At 43.6% G+C, this 18,205-nt stretch overlaps 1 protein-coding gene across 1 annotated transcript in view; it reads left to right on the top strand.

The window, feature by feature from the left end:
* Positions 1–14,934, top strand: part of LOC141050044 (olfactory receptor 5G9-like) — a 54,498-nt gene extending 39,564 nt beyond the window's left edge. Inside the window, exons 3-5 of the mRNA XM_073546879.1 lie at positions 4,605–4,755; positions 12,270–13,176; positions 14,798–14,934. Of these exons, the coding sequence (XP_073402980.1) occupies positions 4,605–4,755; positions 12,270–13,176; positions 14,798–14,934 (1,195 nt within the window). The remainder of the gene's footprint in view (positions 1–4,604; positions 4,756–12,269; positions 13,177–14,797) is intronic.
* Positions 14,935–18,205: the final 3,271 nt, after the last annotated feature.

Below are 18,205 nucleotides of genomic sequence, written 5' to 3'. Positions count from 1 at the left end.
CGAGTAACCCTGGATGGTCCAGATGGATGGAGTAGTGGATGGTTGGTGGATGGCCACTATGTCCCAACAAGGCTGCGACATCAGCAAGGAGGTGGAAGAGTCATGTTTTGGGCCGGAGTCATGGGGAAATAGCTGGTAGGGCTCTTTAAGGTTCCTGAAGGTGTGAAAATGACCTCTGCAAAGTATATAGAGTTTCTGACTGACAGCTGTCTTCCATGGTATAAAAGCAGAAACGTGCCTTCAGGAGCAAAATCATCTTCATGCATGACAATGCACCATCTCATGCTGCAAAGAATACCTCTGAGTCATTGACTGCTATAGGCATAAAAGGAGATAAACTCATGGTGTGGCCACCATCTTTCCCTGACCTCAACCCTATAGAGAACCTTTGGAGTATCATCAAGCAAAAGATCTATGAGGGTGGGAGGCAGTTCACATCAGAACAGCAGCTCTGGGAGGCTATTCTGACTTCATGCAAAGAAATCCAAGCAGAAACTCTCCAGAAACTCACAAGTTCAATGGATGCAAGAATTGTGAAGGTGATATCAAAGAAGGGTTCCAATGATAGCATGTAACTTGGCCTGTTAGGATGTTTTGGAGTTAAATATCCTTTTTGTTCAGTGAATGTGACCTCCTAATGCTGCAAATTCCACAAATGAGCATTTTCAGTTCTTTAAAGCAGATCAAATGTTTAGAAATTCTACTGTGCATAATAATTTGGAACAGTGCAATTTGAGTTTTTATTCATTTTGGAGATTATACTGTTATCATTGGGAGGTTTCTTCAACAAAATTTGATGTATACTCCAACCGGTGATGACTTTTATTAGACTGACTGTCATTTGTACCGACTATTTAGGAAAATCATAGAAAAATATCATTTGCATAATAATTTGGAACACAGTGTAGATATCATGCAGCTGAAAGTATATATATCACTGCTAGTCAGGCAGGTATTGTATGTGGCATACTTTATTGCACACAGCAAAAGGGTCCATTCCATTACTGTGTGCAGCTGCTGCCTATTACAGATATTGACAGCATATATCTAGCCCCAGGTATCAGTGGCCAGGAAAAAATTGTTTTTGCATCTTAATCCTGATTATTTTATTCCAAAGCAGTCCAGAGCACACATTTTTTTTCTCCATTTGCTTGTTCACACTGCAGAATACATCAAGATCCTTTTCATTGTACAGCATTAACTTACAGCTATTTTTAACAGGGGTTTGGCTGTCACAGCGATCACATCTGAGTGCACATAAAAGTCTGCCATTTTTGTGGTCCTGTAAAGTTTTTTTGAGTGTCTTATACAAGTTCTTAGGGGGCTGGCGGAATGCATCAAATAATATAAACGTAATGACAGGGTGCGTTCGCAGCCCGGGGTCCATGGTGCAGAGATGTGACCTGCTGCCAGGTAGTGGCAGACACTATATGGCGGTGTAATAGTAGAACGCACGCGGGATAACGTCACCCAATGTGTACTGAGGCGGACCCTGTTGCTTCACAGAGTCTACCGAAAGTGGAATTTAAATGCCGTAGTCTGTTAAGGCTCAGAGACCTAGGCGAAGAGAGCACTGGTGTGCAGTCGCAGGACTCTGCCCCAGAGACATGGGGTTAGAGTCCCTCTGGACCCACCAGCACATGGCGCCACAACTGTGGTGCCATGGAGAGACTGTGCTAATAGATTAGCGTGCTACTTTCATACAGTACCGCTCTGGTGGACGCCACTAACCTCCCCTAACAGGGGCTAGGAAAGTGCACTAATTGCTCACTGCGCCTCATTGGCGATTGCTGCTAACTGTACGCAGTATGCTCGTGCCTAGTGCTGGATGGCTCAGTCTGGCGCTAATCAGCTGAAAGACCCTATTGCATGCACAACCAGAGGGAGGGAGTCATAAGGAGTCAGTGACCTGAAACATGCATCCATCATCACACACACAAGTATAGTTTTATACTAGCACATGGCTGGGTGGCCATGCAAACCTTTTATAGTTGCAGCCTTCTGGGACCTTCTTAGTGGTCCAGTCGGAAGAGCAACAGGACCTGAGCATGTGACCTCCGATCTCCAATGAGAGGTCATCCTACGGGCATGCTCAGTATGCCAAAAGAAGGATGGAGTCCCTGGAGCTGCCTCGTTGCTGGCTAGTGCAGGTTACTATAGCTGAACCAGGGGTGGTAGCAGCAGCAACCAAACCGATAACACTAGGCTGAGCAAGACAACGGGATCGACATCTCTGCTGAGCAGCCTCCTCTCTGGCCGGGAATGAATGGGAGACTGCGCAAGGCTCAGGATTCCTCCTGTGCAGGGGAAGAGACCTGATGGCTAACAACCAATTTGCTTCAAAAAACACTTACCTACAGGGCAGATATTTTTTGCACTGTGTTTTGTCGGCCACATGGGTAGCCTATCATTGTGCTCAAAATTGTGCCATTTGAGGGGTCCATTGAATTTTTTTTGTCTGGTAGTCTAGTTTTTGACTCTATTTTGCTGTCAAAAAAAGCAATACAGGCCAAATATTTTAAAGTGGGGTATCTGCATCACAGACATCACATATCATTGCACTCAAAATAGTGCCATTTCAGCCTCATTGAATTTTTTTTCATGTGTCTTAGCCTCCTCTCTGGCCGGGAATGAATGGGAGACTGCGCAAGGCTCAGGATTCCTCCTGTGCAGGGGAAGAGACCTGACGGCTAACAACCAATTTGCTTCAAAAAACACTTACCTACAGGGCAGATATTTTTTGCACTGTGTTTTGTCGGCCACATGGGTAGCCTATCATTGTGCTCAAAATTGTGCCATTTGAGGGGTCCATTGAATTTTTTTTGTCTGGTAGTCTAGTTTTTGACTCTATTTTGCTGTCAAAAAAAGCAATACAGGCCAAATATTTTAAAGTGGGGTATCTGCATCACAGACATCACATATCATTGCACTCAAAATAGTGCCATTTCAGCCTCATTGAATTTTTTTTCATGTGTCTTAGCCTACTTATTGACACAATTTTGCTGTAAAGAAATACAGGCCAGATAATATAAAGTCTGATATCTCCGTCACACACCTCACCTATCTGTGGGCTAAAAATTGGGGGATATTTTAGGGCTCCATTGAACTTTTTTTTGCTGTGTCTTAGCCTAGTTATTCACACTCTTTTGCTGTTTTTTAAAGAAATACAGGCTAGATAATTCCCTTATCTGTGGGCTAAAAATTGTAGCATTTTTAGGGCTCCATTGAACTCTGTTATCCTCCACCTTCTCCTCATCCTCATCATCCACCACCATTAGATCGACATGGCAATCGTGGTCTGTGATGCAACAGCCACGTTATTGTGTTAAAGATGTTTTTGATGCCCATAAAAAAATGTTTACACATGTTGATGTGTACCCCCGCAAAGGGATGTTCTTAGTGTTAGCAGAGTTCAACTATGGTTTCTTGTACCCCCCTTCCCAATGAGGAGTCCAAATAAATATCAATTTAAAATAAATTATAGGGTTGTACAGGAAGAGCAAATGGATAGTTGTGGTATGGCACTGCGCAATGACTACAATAGGAAGATGAAGCTGATAGAAAACCATAATCTGTGTCCTCCCAGTATTCCTCTGTACACATCTCAGTATTTAGATCACTATTAGCGTGATCTATTTCCCTTCAGCATTTCTCTGTATTCAGATCACAGATATCACCATGCTTCAGCCGCAGTCACAGAGCGATAAGTATTGCTTACGATTGAAGAGGTCTGGATGATTTGACAGTGTGAAACATTAATTAGGCATAAAACTTTACAGTATTTGTCTTGAACACAGTCAGTGGACACTTAGTAATCCCTTATTTACTGGAATATGCAGGTCTTCATATCCATTTGTAGGAATCCAGATATTAAAATTACAAAACAACAAAGATTATCTTATAAGTAGAAGCAAATTATTGAAGAAATTGAAACAAGTTACTCAACATTTAGCCTCCCTTGAAATAACATGTTGGGAATGCTGGGAGCAGAATTCATTGTCCAATCTCTGATGCCAGACTCCTTTAAATATTAATGACCTGCTGGTGATCAGAGCTAAACAAAACCCAAGAAGCAAAATGAAGGGTTTTTTAAGGAGTCTCTGGGCCCATATGTGAATTGAGAATCTCTCTTATTACAGTCTCCAGTTTTTGTTGGTCTCATTTGAGCTTAATCTTAAATGCATTTGGTTGGATGACTGCTGATGACCCTAAGTATTTAAAGAGTGCTTGTTAACTAGTATCAGGATCAACCTCATCTAGAGGATTTGAAGTTACCCTGGAGGAGGAGGAGGTTGTGTTTCTTCCAGATTCACCTTCCTTCATTGATGGGGTGTCACTTAATCTTAGAAGGTTGGACTGGTCTGATGTTATCACACTGCCATTCAAATTAAGATTGCATTTCATTAGTTGTCCATCTAGGTATCTGTTGTATTTTTTGTAGGCACCAACTGCATCTTCCTTTCTTACAAACACATCCTCTGCAACTCCAGAATTCAATTAGTGGAACCGCTTCAAGGAATCTCACACACAGGGAAGCTACATGATATCTTCCTCTGTGACTCTTGGATGTAAATTATTAACGGTCATTTTTTTGCCTGCTAAAGAGCTAAAGACAGACTCTTTGAAGTCAGCCCTACTGAAGAACTGGCCTCCTTTGTGAAAAGTGTCCATGATACATTGGTTAGAGACTTTGTGTTCAATAAAGGTGGCAAAGTCTTCGGCCGAGTAGACATGGAGCTGTGTATGCCTCATTCTGTACGACTTTAGTAAGAGGTAAAGTTTGCCCAAAAGACATGAATTTCAAGACATTCCTGGCCTTTTTTGCACAGTGCTGGCAGCTGTGGACTTCATCTTCTTGGTGGGGATGTGGGAATGTTACAAGCCGTCATCAATACCATCATCGTCTGTATCTTGGAGAGGAAATCTGTGGTTTCCCAGGTTCGAGGTTAACTACATTTATTCGTATTCTTTTAACAGTGTTCGTTACACCTGAAGAAATAGTTTTCAGCTGTGAAATTTGGATAATCTTGGTAATGTTTATTGGTGAACACGAAGAACCTTGTGCCACGGTTGAGTTGATAGTTACGGCAGGTGCATTCCTCTTTAAATTTAGTTTTTCAAGAGCATCCATCAGTTTGGTTGGTTTTCCTCCAACACTGATCTGCTGCTTTCTAGAATTCAGCATCTCACGAGCATCTTGCACTTTACCCTTTATGCGGAAACTTGTGTCTTTGGTAACCAAGTTCCCACAGGCATCTTTTAAGCCTAGCTTCAGATGTGCAGGTTGTAAAATGTTAAAATAACGTTTCCCAGTGAATGCATTTGTCTTGGTTGAAAGCAATGCTAAAGATGAAAAATGCATCAAAAACTCTACATGTGAGCATAGCCCAAGTGGTGAGGATCATTTTTGTTTGGGTTATTTCTTTGCCTTACATACAGATTATTACCCTGAAAAGGATGTTCCTGAACATATTTCCAGGAAAATCAATTCTGCTTTCATTTTTGTATGTTTTATTGTGAGCCTGTAAAAGTGGCATAACACTCTGTTCACAGCAGTGACCTAGGAGTCAGAAATGCTTCCAGGGGTCTTCTCCGTGATGCTCCCATGTCAGTTGAGCAGCGATCCCATCGATTTCCAACATATTTAGACCTTAAAAAGACCCCCATGAGGCGGCATGGCAAAAATGCACAGGTCTCCCATAGACTTACATTGGGCTCATTGCTGCGACTGATCACCGGAGAATTCCAATTTGCTCGACCCAAGCAATGAGCACCTGTGGTGATCATAGTATACTGTAAATTCGTCTGACTGGACAAAAACAAATTATTAAAAATTAAAAAAAAATATTTAAATTTTCAAAAGAAAGCTAGCATCACTCCACTTTTCAGTTACTAAAATAACAATATTTCATAACAAAAAATAAAACATATTTGTGCAGTTGTCAGTAAAAGCCAGATCTGGCTAGTGGAAATGTGGACAGAGCAGGAGACATTGCCGGACACACATCAGGGGATCAGCTGACGTGATTGAAGTGTTGATTGTGCAGACGCCACTTCTGAGCAGCAACTGGCGGTGTTGGAGGCCTGGGGAAATACTAGAGACAGAGTGGAGCCAGAGGCCTTATTGGAGCACGTTTAAAATCAGTAGTAGTCTACAACACATATTAAACTTGATGAATTTAGGCCTCAGCCTGCTCCATGATTGATCCTGGGCTCCAACATCGCCAGTTGTTGCTCGGAAGTGCCCTCTGCACAGAGAAAAACACTAGCTCCTGTGTTAGTGGGGTTCACTAACGCCAGCTGCTCCCCTGCTGTGTGGACGGCAATGTGTAGTGCCGCCTCCACATTCAAAATACATCCTATTTTCTATTTGCTCCAAGTAGGCCTCAGCCTGCTCCATGATTGATCCTGAGCTCCAACTTCGCCAGTTGTTGCTGGGAAGTGCCCTCCGCACAGAGAAAAACACTAGCTTCTGTGTTAGTGAGGTTCAGTACCGCTAGCTGCTCCCCTGCTGTGTGGACGGCAATGTGTAGTGCTGCCTCCACATTCAAAATACATCCTATTTTCTACTTGCTCCAAGTAGGCCTCAGCCTGCTCCATGATTGATCCTGAGCTCCAACATCGCCAGTTGTTGCTGGGAAGTGCCCTCCGCACAGAGAAAAACACTAGCTCCTGTGTTAGTGGGGTTCAGTAACGCCAGCTGCTCCCCTGCTGTGTGGATGACAATGTGTAGTGCTGCCTCCACATTCAAAATACATCCTATTTTCTACTTGCTCCAAGTAGGCCTCAGCCTGCTCCATGATTGATCCTGAGCTCCAACATCGCCAGTTGTTGCTGGGAAGTGCCCTCCGCACAGAGAAAAACACTAGCTCCTGTGTTAGTGGGGTTCAGTAACGCCAGCTGCTCCCCTGCTGTGTGGACAGCAATGTGTAGTGCCGCCTCCACATTCAAAATACATCCTATTTTCTACTTGCTCCAAGTAGGCCTCAGCCTGCTCCATGATTGATCCTGGGCTTCAATATCGCCAGTTGTTGCTCGGAAATGCCGTCCGCACAGATAAAAACACTAGCTCCTGTGTTAGCGGGGTTCAGTAACGCCAGCTGCTCCCCTGCTGTTTGGACGGTAATGTCTAATGCTGCCTCCACATTCACACTACTACTGATTTCAAACTTGCTCCAACTAGGCCTCTGGCTCCACCCTATCTCTAGTATTTTCCCTGGCCTCCAACACCGCCAGTTGCTGCTCAAAAGTGGCGTCTGCACAATTAACATTTGTTCCTGTGTTACTGGGGTTCAGTAACGTCAGCTGATTCCCTGATGTGTGTCCGGCAATGTCTCCTGCTCTGTCCACATTCCCACTAATAGTAGTAGTCACTTTGCCATCAAAACGTTGTCCTGTTGTGTTGTAGTCGGGTTAGCCGAGTCTATTGTGCCTGTAGTTTAGGTGCTTCCTATGTGGGCTGCGGGTTCTGGTAATAAAGGCTGGTTCCGTAGTGCCAATATTACAAGCACCCCTTGTAGGACTGTGGGTTTCGGTAACTGTGGCCGGTTCGCGGCCTTGCAACGTTGTTTTTCAGGGGTAGTTTCTGCTGCCCCTCCGGGTTCCAGTACCATCAGCTGGTTCTCGGTAGTGCCTTTGGCTTACGTGCCTCCTTCTTGGTATCCGAGTTCCAGCAACGTTTGTTGGACCTTGGTAGTGCTTTGTAGCACAGATACCTCCTGCTTATTAACCGTGTTTCAGCACCGTCAGCTGGTCCACGGTTGTGCCATTGACTCTTGATCCTTCTGCTGCCCCTCCGGGTTCCAGCACCGTCAGCTGGTTCTCGGTAGTTCCATTGACTCTAGTAGCTTCTGCTACCCATCCGGGTTACAGCACCACCAGCTGGTTCTCGGCAGTGACTTTGGCATGGCTACTCCCTCCTACCCAGCCTGGTACCAGCACGCCTGCTGTTTCTGGGTAGTGTCAACGTCACTTTGCCACCAAAATGTTGTCCTGTCGTGTTGCGGTCGGGTTAGCCGAGTCTATGGTGCCTGCAGTTTAGGTGCTTCCTATGTGGGCTGCGGGATCTGGCAATAAAAGGCTGGTTCTGTAGTGCCAATAGGACAAGCACCCCCTGTAGGACTGTTGGTTTTGGTAACTGCGGCCGGCTCGCGCCCTTGCAACATTGTTTTTGAGGGGTAGTTTCTGCTACCCCTCTGGGTTCCAGTACCGTCAGCTGGTTCTCGGCAGTGCCTTTGGCTTGGGTGCCTCCTTCTCGGTATCCGAGTTCCAGCAACGTCTGCTGGTCCTTGGTAGTGCTTTTTAGCACAGGTACCCCCTGCTTAGTAACCGGGTTCCAGCACCGTCAGCTGGTCCTCGGTAGTGCCATTGGCTCTTGTTCCTTCTGCTGCCGCTCCGGGTTCCAGCACCGTCAGCTGGTCCTCGCTCGTTCGATTTGATCTTGTTCTTTCTGCTACCCATTCGGGTTCCAGCACCGTCAGCTGGTTCTCGGCAGTGCCTTTGGCTTAGGTGCCTCCTTCTCAGTATCCGAGTTCCAGCAACGTCTGCTGGTCCTTGGTAGTGCTTTCTAGCACAGGTACCTCCTGCTTAGTAACCGGGTTCTAGCACCGTCAGCTGGTCCTCGGTAGTGCCATTGGCTCTTGTTCCTTCTGCTGCCCCTCTGGGTTCCAGCACCGTCAGCTGGTCCACGCTAGTTCCATTTGCTCTTGTTCCTTCTGCTATCGATCCGGGTTCCAGTACCGCCAGCTGGTTCTCGGCAGTTCCTCAGCCTTCTTGTACCTTCTGCTACTTTTCCAAGTTCAAGCTTGTGGAAATGGTTTTTGGTTCTCACTCTGGATCTCCTTGACGACGACCCTGAAGACGACGACCCTGAAGACCACACCGAAGAAGACCAAAAAGATGACCCTGAAGAAGATGACCAAGAGGACAAAGAACATGAAGACAACCACCAAGATGCAGAACAACAAGAGACAGAAGACCAAGAAGCAGAAGAACAAAAATCAGAAGAACCAAAAGCAGAAGAACATTAAGCATAAGACTAAAAATCAGAGCAAAAGATATTATCTAAATTATAAGCAGAAGAAGACTAAGCAGTGTATGGGGGTGAGTCCGTTCCTCCTCGTGGTGCCCCTGGAAAATGCCTACTGCTGCAGGCCAAACTGAACGCGGACAAATCCTGTTGTAAATCTTTTGTGACAGGCAGAACGGAAGGTGTAATCTTCAAACTTTTATAGATAACAACAACAGGAATGCCTGTCACAAATAAAAATATGATGAAGAAGAAGGATAGAAAGTAGATGAAGAAGTAGAATATGAAGAAGAATAATCGTCGAATATGAACAATATGAAGAATGTAAAAAAAAGAATAATAGGAAGAAGGTGAAGAAGAAGAAGATGAATAAGGTGAAGAAGAAGTTGATGAAAAATATGCTACTGATGAGGATGATGAAGAAGAAAGTGTGGGAAAAGTAAAAAAGAAGGTGAAGAGCATGGAAGTAGTGAAACATACATATCTGACAAAATATAAAAAAAAGGTTAACATAGTCAATATCTTTGTAACTCCGAACGTCTTAAAAAAAAAATGTATTCCTGCTATTCCATTTGATTAGGCTAAACCTCTATGCCTTTAATGTCTCCTACACCCCCCACAATATATTCTACATTATTATTAGTTGTTTTTCTTCATGTAGAATTAACCTACAAGGAAAGAAAGTGTTTTTTTGTTTATTCCGATAATTCTGTCCCATTGACTTGAATGGGACATCTGGGATTGGAATCGGCGATACCCGTTAATTTTTTGGTATCGGTCCGATCCAATCCGATCCGATATTTCACGATATCGGATGGTATCGCTCAACACTAGTCAAGGCCCCTCATTCGGCACTGAAAAAATAGCAGACATTTCAAGAATAGAACAGCGAATGCATTCTGTAGTTTATACATTATTACCAACCTGTTTTTCTTTTTCCGTTACTGTGAAAGTTTTCAACTCAACAATGATGTCACTTATAGAAAAACTTTGTATCATATATTCTTTAAAAAAATAATTGGCATTGAAATAAAATTGTTAATTATTTTTCTTTATTTTATTCCCCCATAGACAAGACCAATGGAGACTCACAAGTCTGTAGTAGTAATATCTGCTGGGAGTTGTAGAAGGTTCTTTGTCTTCTGATTCTACATAAATATCCAAGGAAGCATCATGGAGCCTCACTTGCCTCTGGACACGGACCACGCTGCTGCCTGACATTATCACTAAACCCCCAGAGAACAGAAGGGAATGGGAGAAATACTGATCTAAAAATGAGTATCAGGAGCAAAGAAATATCTGGTGTGAGTATCTTCAATAACCGTATTTTTTGGACCATAAGACGCACTTTTTTCCCAAACAATTTTGGGGGAAAGTGGGGGGTGCATCTTATGGTCGCAATATACTCACTCATGTGGCTGGTGACGTGTTCAGCGTGGCTCTGTGGCGTGTTGGTGGCGGCGGGCTGTGCTCCAGTGCAGGGGCAGCGGCTCTCTGTTCTCCATGGGGCTGCTCCGCCGGCATTTCCTCAATCCTCAAAGCCCGGAGGCCCCGCACATCTGTTGCTGCCATGTTGCGGTGGCATCCGGGAACATGGACGCCAAGAAAATGGCCGCTGGTCTGTGGACAGCGCATGCTCAGTTTCAGATCTCATCCCGAGATTTGAATCTTGCCTCCCGAGATCTCGGATGAGATCTGATCCTGAGCATGGGCCGTGCCCAGACCGGCGGCCATCTTTCCGGCATCCATGTTCCCGGAGGCCACGGCAGCATGGCAGCAACAGATGTGCGGAAACTCCGGTCTTTGATGAAATGCCAGCGGAGCTGCCGCCCCTGCACCGGAGCACAGTGCCCCTGCACAACACCCCAGCACAGTGCCCCTGCACTGGAGCACAGCAGCACAGTGCCCCTGCTCAGCACCCCAGCCCAGCACAGCAGCACAGTGCCCCTGCTCAGCACCCCAGCCCAGCACAGCAGCACAGTGCCCCTGCTCAGCACCCCAGCCCAGCACAGCAGCACAGTGCACCTGCACATCACCCCAGCACAGTGCCCATGCACCAGAGCACAGCACCCCAGCACAGTGCCCATTCACAGCACCCGAGCACAGCGCACCAGCAAAGCACCCCTGCACAGCTGCACAGTGCCCCTGGACAGCAGCACAGTACCCCAGCACAACACCCCAGCACAGTGCCCCAGGACAGCAGCACAGAGCCACAGCAGAGCCCCCTTCCCCAGCACAGCCCCCCTGCCCCAGCAGAGCACCCCTGCCCCAGCACAGAGCCACCACCACACCAGCTTGGGATGGGATTTCCTGGAGGCTACACACCAGTCTGGAACACCAAACAACCCCTGTGACCACTCCACCACCTGTGTCGGATCCCTTCCGTGGTAAGCTGAATTTGGACTGTAAGACGGACCCCCATTGGACACATTATTTTTTTTCCCTATTTTCCTTCTGAAAATTTGAGGTGCGTCTTATGGTCTGGTGCATCTTACGCTACTTTCACACTTTCGTTTTTTTGCTGTGCGCTTTTTGCGCACACAAACGCATGAAAAAAACGCATCATGCGTTTGTGTGCGTTTTTTGCGGGTTTTGGTGCGTTTTTTTTAAATGCATGTTTTTTTGCGCATAAGTGCGCATTACAATGCTCACATATGCGCACCCATAGACTTTAATGGGTGTTTTGCTGTAAAAAAACGCATTGCGTGCGCATGCGTTTTTTGGGGGCAAGTCGGACGCACAAAAAAATGCAACAGGATACATTTTGTGCGCCCGAACGCACACTACAAAAAAACGCATGCGCATACAAACACATGTGTATGCACCCCTATGCGCACCCATGTAAAAGATATGGGAAAAAAACACAAGTGTGAAACCAGCCTTATAGTACGTTAAACTAAAAAACGTTAAATCATTTAGTACATAAAAATTGCTGCTAAAAATCTGAAATTTAAGTAGTAAATTTATTTTATAAAAAGGTGATAGTTTTACATTCTTATATTTACCACAAATAACACTTTGTCGGTAGATGTAGTAATGTATAAAATTCCCAGTTACAGCGGTGTATGTTCTTGAGATATATGGGAAATACAGCATGTGTCGGTGAGAAGTTATCAATATGGTTCGTTATTTGTAGAGTTCCATTTGTCTACGTCTGTAAGTCTATTGGATCAGTTGCTTATCTCAGGAGCTCCATATAAAGGACACAGAGGAGACTCACAGCTTTTTGTTCTTCTCACAGGAAAACAATCTGACTGTGATCACAGAATTTTATCTCTTAGGATTTCAAGTCAGTCAAGGTTTAAGAATTTTCCTGTTCTGTCTTCTCCTCGTGATTTACTGTGGGACAATATGTGGGAATCTCCTGATCATCACCCTGGTGTCCACCAGCAGGAACCTCCACACTCCAATGTACTTCTTCATCTCACAACTGTCCATCAGTGACATCTTGTTACCCACCGATATTGTCCCCTACATGCTCCATATCCTACTGAACAATGGTGGAACCATGACTTTTAACACCTGCATTTTTCAACTTTATGTTTTTGGTGCCTCAGAAACATTAGAATGTCTTCTTCTGACAGTGATGTCTTATGACAGATATGTGGCCATCTGTAATCCCCTACGTTATACCTCTATAATGACGGGTGGACATTGTATGATGCTGACTGTCATCTGTTGGACGTTTGGATGGTTTTTCATTTTAATTTACATCATAGAAACAGCAAAGCTTAATTTTCGTGAACATAATATCATTGACCATTTATTCTGTGATATTGTCCCTTTGATAGAACTTTCCTGTTCTGACACCTTCATTGTTCACTTAGAGATTTATTTGCTGAGTATTCCAATATTAATAATCCCAACCACAATCATTATATTGTCTTATACCTATATAGTTTTAGCAATCATAAAGATCTCATCCAGTACCGGTAGACAGAAAGCCTTCTCCACCTGTAGCTCCCACCTCACTGTGGTCTCCATATATTACCTGACAATATTCATAGTTTATATAGTCCCAACAAAAGGCCGAACACTTACTACAAGTAAGATCCTATCTCTGCTATATACTGTGTTTACTCCATTCATCAATCCTATTATATACAGTCTGAGAAATGCAGATATTAGAAAAGCCGCACAGAAAACAGGTGATTTCCTTAAATATTCAGTACATTGTATGCATTACTGAATTTGTGCCTAAAGAGTGTTTCTACTGTACTTCTATTCCTACTTCACTTTTGCTAGAGGCATTTTATGCAGTCAAATTTGATATCGTGGTTTGTACTGAGGAGGGGCAAACATAGAAACACTGTGTCTGCAAATTGAATCGTTGGTTTGTCTTTTATCATTAGTCACATGTAAAGGATGGTTTAAGGGTCTTTATTGAGTTTCCGGGTTGCTCCTTCCAATAGATGTCACTAGTGTTGATGTCTTGTATAAAGAGACCATTTCCATCCTTTCGGCTTCTGTAATGACAGTCTTCCAGCAGTGCTGATGGGTTGAGATATTCCTTTTATATGGACTCCTCCATTAACCACTGGTCTTAGTAAATAATGAACTGTGCCTGCCAACCGTGATTTTCACTTTATCAATTATGGCCATTAGATAATGAATTTTATTTCATGGTGTACGATGCTTTTTGTACGATGTGATTATATCATTATGTTATTGTAATTTCCTATGTGTGACTAAAGCTGGAGTCACACATAGCGACTTACCAGCGATCCCGACAACGATATCAACGTGTCAGGATCGCTGGTAAGTCGCTACGTGATCGCTGGTGAGCTGTCACACAGACAGCTTCACCAGCGATTAGCACAGCGATGCCGCGCTGTGTTCGTTAGCGCTGATGCCATCCCTGAAAAAAAATAGAATTAAAATAAAAAATATTGTTATTCTCACCTTCCGACGTCCCGCGCAGCCATCCCGCCTCTCTCCACGCTCCCGTCCCAGTGATCGTTTGCGAGAATGACCACGAGAATGTCACGGTCTTGCGTGAGCGCGACGTCTCGCGGTCATTCGTGCAAAGGATCACTGGGACCGGGAGCGTGGAGAGAGGCACAAAGACTGCGCGGGACGCCGGAAAGTGAGAACAACAATATTTTTTATTTTTTTTATTATTTTTTACAGCTGATCGCTGATCTCCCGCCTGTCACATGCAGCGATGCGTGCTGGCCAGCGGGAGACCAGTGACGAAAAAAAGTCCAGAGGTTTCTTGCAGCGATCAGCGATACCAGCAGGGGGGCCGGTCGCTGATCGCTGTTGTGTCACAAAAGTTGTGACTCAGCAGCGATATCGCTAGCGAGATTGCTATGTGTGACTCCAGCTTAACAGTTCAATGTATCAAGCAGACGTTTGCACAATTGATGGGGATTAGTGTGGATGTTATCTTATAGGACTGATTACCACGCATGTTCACACTATACAGCGCAGAGATGATTTTTTCATTTTAATTTTAATCTCATTAGTAATACACCACCAGGGGTGTTTTTTGTCTTGTGCAGCTTTTTTTATATTTGTCTTTGCGTATATATCGCTTTTCCTAGATGTCCTCTAAGTGTGAATAGAGTGGGACACAATCTCTCCATTCTTGAAATGTTCCTTTTGTCTTCCTGTACTCTGTCATTTGGCAACAACTTATTTTGGATGATGATTTTCCTCTAGTACCTGGTTTCCTTAGGAGACTTCCATTTAGCATCTAATTTCTATATTTTGTGCTTTATATTCACATGAAAACTGCCATATTCCTGACTCTTTCTGAACTTCCAGGTAAAGGTTTTGATATCCAAGATCATTGGTTTCAAAAATGGTTTCATTCCTGCTTGATCCTGCTCTCCTTCAATGCCAGCTATAGTATCACCCACATGAATGAGCTCCAAAATTCATCTGTCTCTTTTTTGGAATAGGAATTTTCGACACATCTTTTTTGTTAATCCGTGTCCAGTTCCTTCTGTGTTTATTCTGCTCCTATCAGCAACATCATGTTAGAAGATGGGATTATTTCCTTGTCATTTAAGTGAAGCTCCAAAAATAGCTTTCTATCGTTTTTCATGTGACTAGGGATGATTGGATGATCCATGGAAGATCAACTGCAAGTTGAATTTCGGCACCTTTGCAGGTTCCAAGAGATGTTTAACAATTTCCAGATCCCCAAGAACTTCAGCAATTTACAATTTGATTTTTGAGGTTGGGGAAACAATAAAACATAAAAAATGCTTTTATGGGAAGGTGCGGCACCTTCATAGTCACTCAATATGACTGGGAAATGATAGTTCTGTGAACTACTGCAGTAACAGCACCTTGATACCAGCCTTTTTCTTCACTCTTCATGCACTACGAACAACTGCAAACAGGTTGCCTAATACACCTCTGTCCTAATTTCTACTGCTAACCAAATTAAATGAAACCCTATTATAAATATATATATATATTACATTAACTGTTGTGTAAAAATAGAACCTATAACATGCAAAATGAATTAACCCAATCGGTAAACACCATAATGGAAAAATATCAAATCTTAAAATGATGGCTTTTTCTTGGTCATTAAAATGCAATAATAGGCAGTGAAACTGTGGTATTTATCATACTTGATTCCGAGCTTTCCTTTGCCCCCCCGACATTCGATCACTGGCTCGCTCTTGTCTTCTGCACCTCAAAAACATTTCTAGAATTAGACCTTTTCTTACTTTTGACTCTTCAAAAACTTTTACAGGTTCTCTTATTCATTCTCGTCTCGACTATTGTAACTCTCTTCTAATTGGTCTCCCTCTTACCAAACTCTCCCCTCTCCAATCTGTCTTGAATGCTGCAGCCAGGATCATATTCCTCACCAATCGTTACACCGATGCCTCTACCTTGTGCCAGTCATTACACTGGCTACCCATCCACTCCAGAATTCAGTATAAACTTATTACCCTCACTCACAAAGCCCTCCATAGCTCAGCACCACCCTACATCCCCTCCCTTGTTTCAGTATACCACCCTACCCGCGCCCTCCGTTCTGCTGATGACCTGTGGTTAACATCCTCAATAATCAGAACCTCCCACTCCCGTCTCCAAGACTTTACACGTGCTGCGCCAATTCTTTGGAATGCACTTCCCAGGTCAATACGATTAGTCCCCAATCCCCACAATTTTAAGCGTGCCCTGAAAACGCATTTATTCAGACTGGCCTATCGCCTCAACACATTAACCTAATCTATCCCTGGGTGGCACAGCCAAAAGTTTTACCATAACCAGGTTCCCCGCATCATGTTCCCACATGCTTTATGCATCCATTAGCCCCCTGTGTCTGTACTGTTACACACTTAACATTATGGCTGGTCCATACAATCAGGGCAACTGTTACCACCCACCTTTCGTGTCTACCTCTTCCTTATAGACTGTAAGCTTGCGAGCAGGGCCCTCTTTCCTCTTGGTATTTGTTATAATTTATGTGATTATTGTTATGCTGTAATGTCTATTGTCTGTACAAGTCCCCTCTGAAATGTAAAGTGCAGCGGAATATGTCGGCGCTATAGAAATAAAATTTATTATTATTATTATATTATTATTTAGCCCAATTAGAAAACAATCTTTTTATTTTTGAAAATTTCTTGTTTGTTTTCACCATTTAAAAAAATATTTATATCCAAGTTTGGTATCACCATAATCACACTGACTTTGAAAAAAATTACTAGAGAAAATCATTCTCCAACAACATAAAAACAAAACCCCAAAAGATCATTTCTGAATGATGTTTGTTTTTCACAATTTCAGCCCAGTAGAATCTTTTTCTTCTGTTTTCCAGTGAATGTAATGATCAAGTGTCATTCAATGCTCATCGTAAAACAAGCCCTCATAGGTCTATAGCAATGGAAAAATGAAAAAGCTATGGCTTTTGAAAGAAGGGGAGAAAAAAGCATAAAAACTAAAAATGATTTGGTCAGGAAGGAGGTAATCCATATTTGATGAAATTCCTGTCACTTAAAAGTAGAATATCGGATCATGTTGTTGGCTCCAATCTATTGAAAATTTTAAAAAAAGATAGAATAGAATCGACAAGTTCCTGAGGATTTCAGTAATACCGGCATCTAGGTCTTGATCCTCTCAATTATTGTAAAAGTGGGAAAAAAAAAGTCTAAAGCCTCCTTAGTCAGATTCATGCACTGACTCAAATTCAAGCAACATTGTACTGCACCTATTATTAGATTTAAAGATCTGATAGAACAAGATCTGACATTTAAGACCAAAGTAGACTTGACAGAGAAATGAAGACGAGCAGCATCCAATCCAGGTGAAATAATATGCAAAAGTTTATTTTGCCGTGAGAATATACAACGTTTCGACCATCTGATGGTCGAAACGTTGTATATTCACATGGCAAAATAAACTTTTGCATATTCTTTCACCTGGATTGGATGCTGCTCTTCTTCATTTCTCTGGGATTTCTGATGTCCAACTGGGTCTTTGGACTTTGTGCGTGCATCTCCTGGATCCTGGAAGTGCTGTTAGCCATCTTTGCAAAGTAGACTTTAATCAAAGAGATTTAAATGTGCAAACTGTGATGAAGCCTTTTCAACAGTGTCATAAAGGGGTGATCTCAAATTATTAAATTGCTTGAACTATTTAAAAGGCATGACATTGGAGTTGGTGATGTGCGGGTGTATTCCCCATCCAACCACCAACCTCCCAGGAAACTCCCCACCCCTTTGAGCCCCCAAAAAACACCAGGACACCAAAAATGGAATATGATGGCCACAGCAGCCTTTTATTTAAGCAACGTACAACATTCTGTAAATCTATAGCAACCTTGGGGAGGGTCCTTGAAGCTCCAAATCTGGTGACCAAAATGTAAAGAATACTTTTTCGTGGACAAACACCTACCATAAATTACTCCCAGCCGTTACCCCACCGGCTCGGGAGCACCAAAACCCTGTCGGGGTTACACTGTCCACTTAATCCCTGGGGATCCGACGAACCACTGCCGGAAGTCCCCCCCAAATCACCAGACCCAAACCACGGATAATAACATTGAGGAATCCATATAACCACAGATCCTCCAAAACCAATTTAGCACCAACTTCAAGGACCCCCTCCCCCCACACGCCAACCAGCCGCCATGACCCATGATATGGAAATAACCCCACCCTATGCAACCCCTCCTGCATAAAATTAGGGCGGGCGGGTGGGATA

Source organism: Dendrobates tinctorius, unplaced genomic scaffold, assembly GCF_039654945.1.
Source record: "Dendrobates tinctorius isolate UK_male_01 unplaced genomic scaffold, ASM3965494v1 ptg000151l, whole genome shotgun sequence".
In the NCBI taxonomy this organism is placed as follows: Eukaryota; Metazoa; Chordata; class Amphibia; order Anura; family Dendrobatidae; genus Dendrobates; species Dendrobates tinctorius.
Note: the sequence above shows the minus strand (reverse complement) of the source record. Positions and strands in the feature narration are given on the sequence as shown.